A 13,629-nucleotide genomic window follows, 5' to 3' on the forward strand; every position below is an offset into this window, starting at 1 on the left:
CCCCCCCCCCCCGACAAATGAAAGAAAAATTGCATCCACTTTCAAAGTCAGCTGCTAATAAAGTCACAGTAAATTACTTTCATCAATAATTTACACAAATTACAGGTCTAGATAGGACTGTCCTTACACAGTCTGAGTGCATTCCAATTCAGATTTTCTGGGCTAGGTAGGCTAAAGTCAGATTCAAACCTCAGGGCTGAGAAGATCTCCCATTTTGAGGAATGTTGTTGAACCTTGTCAGACGGAGCCTGTGTTGGTGCTTTGCCAGGGTGAGAGCTCTTTGCTAAAGCTGTTACTTCCGGTTAGGACTCATTCGGTGTGTACCAGCAACCTCCACAGATTTTTTTTTTAAACCATTAAAGTGTTGTAAATATAAGACCATAGAGCTTCCTTTCTGTAGCACTAAAGTTTAATTCCATTCAGCAATCTGAATTCTTCATTCTGGAATTCTCATTCCAAATATGATTTCATCCTTTAAGACAATTTATATGTGTAAAGCCAGAGGCATTGAATCACACATAAAAATTCAGTGTACTTGAAATATAAAAAAAAAAAAACAAAAAACAAAAAACAAAAAAAAAAACGGATCTCCAGCTAGAGAACACAGTTACAAATACTCTAATTCCAGTGCTTGATGTAGAGCCAAGAGGTCTGAATGACTTGATATCCTCCAAAAGGGCATATTGTGCTGTGTGGTTAAGAGAGGGAGGGATGGGAGAGAGAAGGGGAAGGGATGGAGAGAGATCATAACTATTATCTCAGTGAAGCAGCGGTCCGCACAAGGAAGTGTAGTTCACCCAAGTTCAAGGGAGGGAGTTTAAGGGAGGGATGATCATATTTGAAGGCTTGGTAGCATCAATGTGGTATTGTCAAAATAATAGAGAAATAGATCTGAACTGGATTTTAATGATAATAAAAGAAAGTAATGAGATTTCTTAAGTAGTTTAATATTTATTTTGGAACGTATCATTACTAATCTCAGCATCTGGGAAAGCAAGCTGAGCATCAAAATCCTACGTGGCTGGAGGAAAACAAATTTTACTTACTACATCACTCCTTAAGGTCTGTCTCTCAGAAAAAATGACAAACTTCCTAAATCCAAGGCTTTTTGGCGATTTGAGAGGAAGAGGGTGAATTCCTTTCTACATTAAAATATAATTTGAAGCTGGACTATATAAGGTAGAAAAAAATGTGGGGATGATCAAGTTTCTTACTTGTCTGGGGGTAAGTAATAATTTAAGCCAGCAGAGTTGACCTGATTTATTTCCTCGGTGTGGGATTGAGGGAAAGCACTCCAGCATGCATGCTCAAGGGGGAGATATCACCCCCTTAAGGGGACAAAAATGAGTTTTTGTGGGGAAAAAATTCTTAGATCTTACAATGGTTTGTGGCTCTCCAAAGCTATACCAGTAATGGTATATGCGTGGTATTAAAATTTCATGAAGGGTTGTAATTAGGAAAAAAAATGTCTAAAAATACTTCACTGTGGACAATAATGAAAAAAAGGAAATAATGCACTATAGCAATTAACAAAACCAAAGCTTTATTTGTAAGTTTGGGCTGATCACATCTTGTAGAATATATATTTGCATGTAAAATGGAAATATATGTATATTGTATGTAACATGGAAGACACTTTATTATAAAAATGAATAATTAAAATAATAATCTCTATTGTTATATAGTTTTTTACTGCCCAATATGGTAGCCACTAGCCCAATATGGTTATTGAGCACTCAAAATGTGGCAAGTCCAGTTCAAAATACACACTGAATTTCGAAGACTTAGAATTGTTTTAAAAATGTAAATATCACATGAATAGTTTTTATACTTATTAGGTGTTTAGACAATAATATTTGGAGTATATTGGTATATTATTAGAACTAATTCTATCTGTCTCTCTTTTTAATTTTTTTAAACACAGCTTCCGAAAAATTTAAAATTACAAATATGGCTCACATCATATATTTCTATAGGGGAGTTCAGTTGTAAACTTTGAAATTTCTTCTTAGATTTACAAAACAAACTATGCTTTTGGGTCAAATTAAAGCACACAAATCACCTAGAAGTGACGTTTTAAAAATTCAGCTCAGATCTATTTGTAATAGCAAAATAGTACTTGATATTTTTGCACATGCGATTACAGCTACATCCCAAGAAGAGCATGCATTCCGGATACTAGAGAAACCAACCACCTGTGTTTCAAAATAGAATTATAAGCCTTCACCATCACCAAAACTGTACCTACATAAACAACCATTTGGAAATAGCATTCTAACCAAGGTTCTTATCCACTTGGAGTCATGCCTTTTTCTCCTGAAGTTTTGGGTTTAAAGCCGAAGGTGTTAACAACTGGTGTACCAAGTCTAGTTTTCACGCCACACATAAATGGGGTTGACTTTATAAATTTTAATTTTCAAAGGCATATACTGTTTCTGGTTTGGAAAAGTGACTTTTATTAGTCCTGACCTAGATGTGTGTGAATTTCACATAGGCTAAAAGATATGTAAAATGCTTGCTATGGTGGCTGCACTGACTGCTCTTTGTTGTGTGTAATTATGGTGCCAATATGAAAAATTAAAACAACAAGGACTCAGCACACTGACAAACTCCAGAAGATATTTCAACTGTGTGCAACCGGAAGGATTTCAAGTGGTCGTCAGCTTGGGTCACTGACACTGCTAATTAAGACGGAGGGGCACTGTGGGAGGATGAGTCTGAAACAACTCTCTTAATGTTATGGAAAAGCATGGAATATTTCAAGTATGGCTTCCAACGCATCACCAAACCTTCTAAAGTGGAAGCTCCTTCTTTTTCTCCATTTTGCTTGATTTGAATTGACCACAAACATAAATCATACCTTTTACCTTTTTACTATTACTATAAACTTTCCTAGGAAACTGTTTATGTTGTTTTTTTTCGGGGGGAGGGCGAGGGGGGACAGAAATCAGATAAACACTCCAGCACATGCAAGTGTTTAGTGAAGGCTTTATCAGATGATTATTTGAAATCTCCTCAGGATAATAAAGACAATATTCTTTCTATGTAAAACAATATATGCTGACATGTCATTATTCAACAATACTTATTCATCATTTTGCCTTGTTTTATAAATTATATCACTTTAATCCTGGCTAGATGATATTTTGCTATCAATCAGTGAAGGAAGCAGTAGATCTCAGTGTTGTGTTGATCGATAGTCTGGTATCTGGGGCCAATCTTGATATCATTCTCCTTTTGATGCTGGACCAACCAGTTAATGGTTTTTTAATTGCCTTGATTTTTTTCAGAAATATGGGCCAGATGAAAAGGCTGATTTAAATACCTAGGGCCTATGAGATCTTCTGAATATATTCAAAGCCAGGTGCTCAGCTTCAATCAAGTACCAATGACTCACCAAAACAAATGACACTCTTCTAGAAGGTGTAAGGGACATTGCCTCTAAGTCTCTATAACAAGCTGGCACAAAAGGATTTGAATAATATATCCCACTCCAATAGCATGTATTAACTTCTCTAGTAAGTTTTCTTATTCATCTATTAAAGCTACCCTCAGATTTATCATCATGGGGCACAATTACTACTAGGCACTCGCAAGGACCATATGGCATAGAGGATGGATGGGAAAAGGGTAAGAACCGAGCCACTCACATGGCTTTCTGTGGAGCTCGTTAAGCGTCTTTAATCTTGTTGAACTTCATGTGCTCAAAAACGTTTTTTTTTGCCCCATCTTTCTTATATCTGTGTGTATTACACACACACACACACACACACAAACACACCTAAGCACACACACAGATAAATGTAACTAAATGTTTTTATATTTCCTATGAAGTTTCAGGCAAAAAAAAAATGCTAGACTCCAAATGGTTTATTTGAATGTAAGTACTGACCTTCTCATGCTCTTACTGCTTTGCATCTATAAATTTAAATCATTTGTCAAGCTGCCATTGGGCCAAACTACGGGAATGCAAACAAAAAAGCTTGCATTAGAAGGATCACACCGACATTGTTTGAAACAGGTTTTACCTTTTTTGCTGCCTGTTCTTCTTCTACACCATCCCCAATTACAACATATACTACTTTTCTGCCAAACCTTTGCATTATTCGTTCAAAGCAACTTTCTTTCCCTGGAAGATAAACAAGATAAAGTTCAGAGTGAAGTTACCTGGTTAGCGGCATGCTCCTCATCTCGGCCATCTCCAATCACAACATAAGTTATGTTAGTGCCAAATCTGGACACTATACGCTCAAAACAGCTTTCCTTGCCTGAAAAACAATGCACTGCTTATTCTTCCAGCCATTGCATTCATTAACCTAAAGATTCATAAAGTGTTACGTTACTTTCTCTTGAACATCAATCACTTAAACTTGCTTGCAAACTCTGGGTTTATGAAATCAACAAATATGGTTGACTACTCTAAGTCTTTACTTAAGACAGATTATTAAATGAATGTATTTCACACTCCAAAAAATGTCAGTAGGGCTAAGTATCTAATCGGAAAAAAATTTTATATCTTTCAGTCCATCAAAAGACTATAGGAACAACTTTACAAGCAACTATTGGTTTTTACATTTATTTGTGTAATTCTACATTTTATCTAGTTTGTTTGAAGTAGTATAGACAAGTCAGCTAAAATGATTACTGTGAAAAACTGAAGGTTCACCTAGAACGAAAGAGGAAATACTAAGATATGGATTTATCTTGATAAACAATTCCTTTCTTCAAGTGGCTGGGAGCTAGTCTGCTCAGATTAATTGTACTAAGGGTGCTGTTTGCTTGGGCCACAGCACTGGTGACACTAGTATCCTCTGATCGCACTATGGGAATAACACCACAGAATTTTTACATGTTCTTTTTTTTTACAACATTGGCATTATTCTCTGAATTTCATTCCCAGCATGTTCATTCAGTCATGGCTTCTTTTTCACTTTTTCTTACTCTGATAGTTCAGAACTCCAAAAAGTACTAGCTTAAAGGGAAAAATAAAAATGATTTTTTTTTCAGATTAAAGATAAGGAACAATTTGGCCAATAAGAAAGAATGTTGTCCTTACTAAAGAATATGTTTATGCAAAACTACTTGATTTGTCAAAAAGCAAAATCAGGTTCGATGTATTAATCCTGCTAGCATAAATATACTTATACAAAAAATGAATGGGATTGGTACCAGGGCTCTGAATGGCAGTGCTTAGGACAATGAGGAATTTACTTTATGAAAGCTTGGCTCTCTTTAACTATACTCCCAAAACAGCTGTAGATGGGGGCTCTTTTTGCCTGTGCCAATATCAGAACTCTGCAAGGCCCAGGGCAGGTTATTTCTGGTAGGGGATTTTAGGATTCTGAACTCTTGTCAAGCTGCCAGAGCCTAAGTTTGTTGACCTTCAGGGCACATTGTACAACCCATCTATTTCCCCAGGCATTTCCTTGACAGACAACAGAATACACGAGCTGTTTTCTTTTAACTCTTTCAAGATGGCAGAAGTTGATGAGCTTTTGTTTTTGAAAGTTTATTAGAAGTCTTAGAGCCTGTGAAAGGCACTTAAAGTCAAAGATGGCTCCACAGATAGCTATGATCTAAATAAACAAGGTTGTAGTTCTTTGATTGCTACTGAATGTTTCTGGAAATGTGGATTTCCAGCCATTCATATGTTATGAATGCTCCAATTATGTTTTCTGATTCATGAATTTTTTTTTCCCCTGGAATTAAGGTTACTAGTTCAATCCATCTGACACTCCCTTATAATGCCAAAACAGTATTTTTATCTTAGATCTAGATTATTGCATATGCAAGGATGTGATACCATATACCATATTAGGTAAAATATTAAATACTATGGCTAAAGGTACTGTATATTATTTAGGTAACATGTGCCATAATGAAATACAAATATAATATAAATGTATATGTATATATAAAGAGTCAGAACTATCCAGATACTGAGTTCAGAATTTCATAGGCGACAGTTTTCATAAAGTTTGCACATGCTCAAAGAGTTGCAGGGGACTTTGTTATTTGAGCTCTATTCAAATTTGCTTGATATTCTTATAGCAAAATTGATGAAAGAGGGAATCATGTGGAGACACACATTAAGAAAATCCCCCAAAACACAGATACAAACATATTTCACACGGAGTTAGAAATAATTTTCTTACCTATTTTAGTTGCACTGTAAATATTCTCAATGGGAAAAGCACCTCCTAAACTATAGAGTAGAACCTTCGCAAGTGCTGGGATCAGCTGGGTTGTTGTTACCAAGACATTTACGCAGTTACTCCTAAGATGAGGAGGAAACAGGCATTTTTGTTTTCTAATACTAGATAATGTCTAACAGTACAAATTTTAAATTATCCTGCAGCCTTTCAGTTCCATAATGAACAGTCCCTGATAACCTACCCTTTCAATATTCAACAGTTGTTTATGGTACCTATCACCTGGTAGGCGCAATGCCAGATGCCAGAAATACATCCCAAAATGAAGGAAGTGAAGGAAAATAAGTTTGCCCTCCTACCCAGATCACAAGCTAGACAGGGAGGGAGACAAGTAAATAGACCCCTGCGAATAAGAAATGTGTTCTATAACCAAGATCTCCTCAGGTCCCTGTGGAACCTCACAGGATACCTACCTCGGCCAGCAGCAATCATGGAAAGATTATTAAAGGGGGCGTGTCTTACCTCTGAGTTTTACAAGTATGCACATCAGCAGTTTTCATAAAATTTGCACATATACAAAGAGTCACAAGGGGTTTTGTTATTTGAGGCAGGTAAGGTATTTTTTAGGGTGATAGGACTCAATGTCCCAGAGTTTTTAGAGCCTGGGAAAGTAGAGGACACAGGAAGGGAGGAGGTGATGGGATGTGTAAGAGGAGTTTTTAGATTTTGTGCAAGAAACAGCCCAGAAAGTCCCAGTCAAGGTACTGACAAATGGTGCATCCTGAAGAAGTAAAAATAGAGAGGATTCTTATTTAGAACAGAAGGGGTTGAGTTCCTGAATCTCCTAACAACCAAGGGCAAACTGCATTTAATGGGCCTTGTTTTAATCCATGTACTAAGGTCTTACCCTTTGAGAGTGAGAATCTCCCACTCTGCAATTCACACCTGTTTCTTTCACAGTAGACAGGATGGGGGGTGAGGGTGCAGCCGGGAAGGTGAGATAAAGGAAACACCAAGAGCGGGGAGACTGTTAGCCTGAGTCACAGGGAAAAGAATGGACTGTGGCCCTTCCTTCTGGACTACAGGGAAATTGAGCTGTCCCGCCTGGAGGGGCTCAAACCACACACCTGAAACTGGGAATCAGAAGCCATATAGCTATGCACCTTTCTCTACTAGATATTTTGTATCATGAGCCTTTAATACCTATTTGTAAGGACTGATACAATATTCTCTAGAATTCTGCAGACTGATTTTCAGAAAACTGGTCTCAAGGGCAACTTAGAAGGACAAGTTGAGCGCTAAATTCTCATAGGTATGTCTATGCTTAGCCCCCAGTACTCTTCATATCATGCTTTATATTCTTTAGACATATCATGTGTAAAGAACACTATAATTTATTTAAAAACAATTATAAAACCTTTATAATGATAGCCTTTTAAAACATTTTCATTCCTACATTATCTCCACAGACACCTGATTTTTGTAATAGGAGCACTGACCCCTAGATACAAATGATGAGGTTATCAATTTATATGGGACAAAGAAACAAAGACTTCTAGAGGTAGAAGTTTAATAAGCATCATGAATACAACATTAAATTTTACTAATAAAAAAATAAAGAGCTAGAAAGTGACTTGCCTTTGATCAGACAAAACTTCCCCAAATAATGGCAGACTACTAAGAATAATACACAAACACATTACTGTATTGTGACACAAGGTTCTACATCATATGTCATCAAAATAAGATGTTATTCAATGTCATATATAGATGAGTGTTACAGAATGAAAACACGGTGGAATAAAAGATAGCACAGGCTTTTTAAATTTATAGATGTGGTTTTGAAATCTAATAAGTAAATTACAAACATTGCATATATTTATATGCAATTTATAACGCATTGTAATTTTCAATTGCAAACATTGCATACATTTATAAATTGCATATATAGACATTTGTAAAATGCAGACAAATATAAAGAAGCAAATGAAAAGCACCAATTATTTAACCATCCAGAGATGATAACTGCTGTCCCCATTTTGTGCATTTATTTTCAGATTTTCAGTTTGCATGTAGGTTGTTTTCCCATTAGGATCATACTGTATGTATCATCTTACATTTTTCATTTGTTTTTATCATGAGCCTATTTACATATGTCATATTGTTCATTATTCTCCCTCTCCAACAAAACATAATGTATGCAAACTACTCTATCTTGTGGCTGCACCATCATTTTTTAAAGTTAAGCTTAGTCACTTAGATGGTTTTGATTTCTCAGTATCATAAACAATGCCACCTTACATATAAATTTTTCCTATGCATATGATTATGTCCTTTGACTACATTCCTAGAATAGGAATTAGAGTCACAGGGTACACACTTTGCTACAGGCTCTGATATATAATTCAGCAGTGTTTGGTGTAAACATCTGCTTTTCTGACAGTTTGTGAAATTTACCAATAAGGTAATAGATGTGGATAACTTGGCAACTTTCATGGTACTTAAACTTCAATGTATAATGATTGATTTTTCCCCTTCATTTCCTTGTCATACATTTATTTATTTAGTTAGTTAGTTATATCACATACCCGTGTGTTTAATAATAATCTCTATATAATATACAATGGCTACACATAGATAATCTATGTAACAATGTAATGTAATACCCTTTGGTTTTTAACTATCTAGGAGACCTCTTTAAAAATAATGAAAGCACTTTCTTCATTTTACACACGATTTTAGGGGCTGTTGTCCTCACATCCCAGCTTCCTTGCCCTTTGGTCTCCATGCCTCTGTGACCACACAGAGCTCACAAGGCAGCAAGTCTCATTTTAAAACAGCTTTAATTGTTAGACAATTCTTCCCACATGGAGCCGGAACCGCCCTTCCCCGGCTGCCTACTCATCGGGACCAACTCTCTCCTTCATAGATGCAGAGAGAAATGTAATTTATTTCTAGCCCAGCAGCTCAAGTAGTTGAAATTGGTAACCTTGTTCCACACACGGCTCTTCTTCAGACTAAACTCCTTGGTTCCTCCCTCTGACTGTTCCTTTTATGTAGTTTCCGCAGCCTAAACTCTTCTGGCCACTTTGCTGGACACAAGATGCTACAAATATGTCACAGCCCCTGTTGGAATGGGGCGCCCAGAACTGAGCAAACTACTCTGTTCTGCTTCCCCAGCCTGACCCAGGAATCTACTGCCCCCTCCCCTCTCCATTTAGAGACTCTGCTATAAATGCAGTGGCTTGTCGTGCCACATGATTAAAAGCCACGTGCGGGATTTGGGACACACTCGTTTACTTCCATGCTCTGATTAGACTCTCCTTTTACCCTGCTAAGGTTTCTCTGTATCTTGATTCAATCAGTCCAAATATTAGCTCTTCTCTGAATTTTGTGTTACCCACACATTTGCTAAGCATGATTTTATTTATTCATCCAACACAGAAATAAAACTAAGGAATAGGATAGAACAAAGATTCATCCCCACCCTACTAGCTATCATGTTCCAGATTTATATTATTAATTAGCATTTATGGCACATGGTACACAACTAGTTATGTCAATTCAGTTCTATTATCTATACTAACAAGTCAGCATTTCACTGTTTGAACTAAACAACACAAAGGTTACAAGTTTTTCCGGAGCTTTCTCTTGCTTTTTTTTGATGTGTTCAAATTATGTATATTCTCTATAATGGCATAAAAGACTTAAAAACATGCACTAATTGTATAAACAGAATTGTGTTTTTTGCCATCATCTTCTGTACTTTGTCACCAACAGAGTGCTTTTTTTAAATTTGAAAGTCAAATGACATTCCCATGGGGTTTATCAGGGGTCGTGAGGAGAGAACAGTAAAGAGATGGATCTCCCAGTTATTCTGAGAAGCAGCAACCCCCATCCTCCATCCCAAAACACACACACACACACACACACACACACACACACACACACACACACACGCACAGTGAATTTTAGGTCCCTTCAAACTCTAAAATAAATCTGGGAATTAAGACATTTTGATATATGCTATGCTATTAGAACTACACCTTCAGTACAATAAATATAGAAACTGCAACAATACCGCTTACCTAGTACTAATAATTGATAAAGATTTAAGTGCATTTGTTAGCCAGGAGTCTGTCAGACCTTCAATCTCAGCCCTCAACTGCAGCCACGCATCTCTCTTGGCAGGGCCAAGAAGTCCTGCAACACAGAAAAGTAGGGCAGAGTCAAGAGGTGAACATTTTTCAGGGATGCCTAGTTTGGTCTTCCTTCTGTCTACTCCAGGTGATTTTTATTCCCACCTATATCAAAAAGAGAGAGATTGATATCAACACTGATCTTCCATTTCAGAATTGATTATCTATTGATTCATTCATTCCACAAACACTTATTGAACAACTTCCGCTCATCACATTCTGGGCTAAAAATTAGGGATATAACAGTGAAAGAGTGGGTCCCAGTCTCTGCCCTCACTGATCCTAGAATCTGGCACGGTGGATGCCAATCACCTGAGGAGCTTTGACAACTACTCCAGAAGACTGACAGGATAGGTCTGGAGAAGAAGTAGGGGTCTACCAGCCTAGGGATACAAACCTCAAATATTTTGGTTGTCTGAAAATGTTTAGTTTCTTAATAATCACAACCATTACCACTTGGAAACAGTAATAATGACATTATCGCATATAGCTATAGAGTTTTCTAGAATTTGTTTCCAATACTAGTGCTAAAGCTGTCAGAAATACGTTGTTTTGTACAAAGGAGTTAAGAATTTTGTTTAAAATCCTGAAGCCTATGATACAGCTCTAGACGATGGTTGAAAACTACATTGATGTTAGGATAAGAAAAGAAGTAGGCATACTAATTTTATTGAGAAAGCTGTTGCTTTCATGAGGAAACAAGATCATGTAAATCTATTAAAAAATAAAGTTCCTTAGTTAAATCATATTTCAGAATATTAAGAGTTCATTTATAGGTGGATAATTTTTTTTAAAAAAATTAATTAATTAATTTTTGGCTGTGTTGGGTCTTCGTTGCTGTGCACGGGCTTTTCTCTAGTTGCGGCGAGCGGGGGCTACTGTTTATTGTGGTGAACGGGCTTCTCATTGCGGTGGCTTCTCTTGCTGTGGAGCATGGGATCTAGGAGCGAGGGCTTCAGTAGTTGTGGCACGCGGGCTTCAGTAGTTATGTCATGTGGGCTTCAGTAGTTGTGACTTCGGGCTCTAGAGTGTAGGCTCAGTAGTTGTGGCGCACGGGCTTAGTTGCTACACGGCATGTGGGATCTTCCCAGACCAGGGCTCGAAACCGTGTCCCCTACATTGGCAGGTGGATTCTTAACCACTGCGCCGCCAGGGGAGTCCTTGGTGGATAACTTTTCAAACCAAAATTTATAGTTTCTACTGAGCCTCATTTGTCATTATTTCAATAAAGAGATGCTAACATATCACAAAAAATGGATTAATATCTCATTGTTTAAACTTTTTAAGCTATACGATTATTTACTAGCAATCTTGTTAATTTTCAAATAATTTTAATAATACCCTTTAAGAGGGAAATAATGACATGCCTAAATGATAAAAGTTAATTCAGATTTCCCAAAGGGATATTTATCTTAAAGTTAAAGTTATTACCCTCAATTGCTTTTAAATAGAATACCTATTTATTTGATTTTACAGAAGTGTCTTGTATAGAGTGTTAGAGTGAATTAGGAAACCTAAGTTGTGTGCCTAAATGCATGGGCAGGTTAGTAGCCTGCAGGAGACTATTTCTCATTTGGAAATAAAGATCTTCCATATCTAAGCTCCGGTTTGGTTCTAACATTATTACTGTCTATGGTTCTACATGTTTTGGTTCTCTTGTAGTTACTGAACATCTATTGAGCATCTATTATGTGCTTCGAGCTAGCTAGGCACTGGGATACAAGGCCAATAGACACACAGCCACCCTTAAGGTGTGTATGGTGTAGTATATGCCTTATAGATGAACACTTTATTTACTACATTGTATTCTATGACATATATGTAAATATGCATATGTATAGCATGCACAAATATCTATCTAGCTGTCTTATTTCAATTTTAGATTCTGGCTTATGCTCCTCAACCATCCCTCTTTTCTTTAAAAAGAGAAACAAACAAAAAGCCCTGAGAGAAGAATCTTAAGTGACCTCATAACTAATCCTATGATCTTGTTGCCCTAAAATTGATCCTAATAATAAAGACGATCAAGGTTTATTATACTGTCAGATAATATGCAGTTTTTGACAGGATAAAATTAACTTGTTGAAGTCTTCAAAATGACATAAAGCACAGTTTGCATTTATTTTTGATAGCATTCCAGGAAGGTAATGATTGCTAACAACTCTGCTTCACTGACTAGGGCTCTTGTGTTTAGACAGATCTTCTTTCCACAGCCTGTATCAGTTCCTTTGTCTGGTTTTCACTGAGAGCGTCCCAGCTGAGGAAGGGCAAAATAAATGTCCTGCTATTAATCTTTTTTTTAATTTAATTTTATTTAGTTTTTTATACAGCAGGTTCTTATTAGTTATCCATTTTATACACATCAGTGCATACATGTCAATCCCAATCTCCCAGTTCCTCCCACCACCACCCCCTTCCCCCCGCCCCGCTTTCCCCCCTTGGTGTCCATACGTTTGTTCTCTACATCTGTGTCTCTATTTCTGCCCTGCAATTAATCTTGACCAAACATCTGGGCACAAAGAATTCCCAATTCCTTTGACAGTGCTGCACGTTTTATTTTGCAGTTAGATTTCCCCCCCCCCCACTAACTCTAAGAAATTAAAATTTCTGGCTCACTGTCATCCAGCATGAGCTCTTGGTAATTTATCTTACAGAAGGATAGTCCCTAATATGAAACTTGAAACTACAGTTTAAATTGTACCTCTATCTGCAGTACCTTTATTAAATTGTAAAAGCCACACATACCTCCCACATTGTTCTTGTAGGTGTTGTATAATTCTTTTACTCTTCTGTAACGAAAAGCCAACTTCCTCATCCAGTCAACCCCTCCTCTTACACCTGTTGGCAAACAAAGGTTTGCACTACTTGCAGCTGCATGGAAGCCATCAGTTGCAAAACTGTAGGTACTGCAACACCCAAAATACATTAAAAAGAAATAAAAGAAATAATTACATGTGCAAAACTTCACAGCTGAATTTCTGTAGGAAAGAGCATACTGAAAGGCATGGCTTACCTTAAGTCTTGCCCATTATCATCAGAGGAAACATCATCTATGTGAACTTGATCACACTCCTGTTAAAAACATTGGAAGAGCTGTTTTTCAAATGATGCTTGTCACCATGTTTGAAGCTTTTTCCATCTTTCCACCTGATCAGCCCATGGCCAGAAGAGGGCAGCATTTGCCCACCCATTCCCGCCCTCTCATGCTGGGAAATGGCACCCTTTCTACTCCGTAAGATCTAAATCCAGAAGAGGACCTTAAAAGGGGCCTGAAAACA

At 37.1% G+C, this 13,629-nt stretch overlaps 1 protein-coding gene across 5 annotated transcripts in view; it reads right to left on the reverse strand.

The window, feature by feature from the left end:
- The window catches only part of EYA4 (EYA transcriptional coactivator and phosphatase 4), a 262,482-nt gene that overhangs the window by 2,483 nt on the left and 246,370 nt on the right, over positions 1–13,629 (reverse strand). For 4 of the 5 annotated variants that reach the window (XM_007452992.1, XM_007452994.1, XM_007452995.1 and 1 more), the window contains 6 exons: positions 13,365–13,423; positions 13,097–13,257; positions 10,241–10,355; positions 6,156–6,277; positions 4,029–4,129; positions 608–688 (listed from right to left, as the gene is read on the reverse strand). In XM_007452992.1, the coding sequence (XP_007453054.1) occupies positions 608–688; positions 4,029–4,129; positions 6,156–6,277; positions 10,241–10,355; positions 13,097–13,257; positions 13,365–13,423 (639 nt within the window). Of the gene's footprint in view, positions 1–607; positions 689–4,028; positions 4,130–4,167; positions 4,269–6,155; positions 6,278–10,240; positions 10,356–13,096; positions 13,258–13,364; positions 13,424–13,629 lie in introns of those variants that run through there. The other variant, XM_007452991.1, reaches the window with a different exon arrangement.

Source organism: Lipotes vexillifer, unplaced genomic scaffold, assembly GCF_000442215.2.
Source record: "Lipotes vexillifer unplaced genomic scaffold, Lipotes_vexillifer_v1.1 scaffold155, whole genome shotgun sequence".
NCBI classification, from domain to species: domain Eukaryota; kingdom Metazoa; phylum Chordata; class Mammalia; order Artiodactyla; family Lipotidae; genus Lipotes; species Lipotes vexillifer.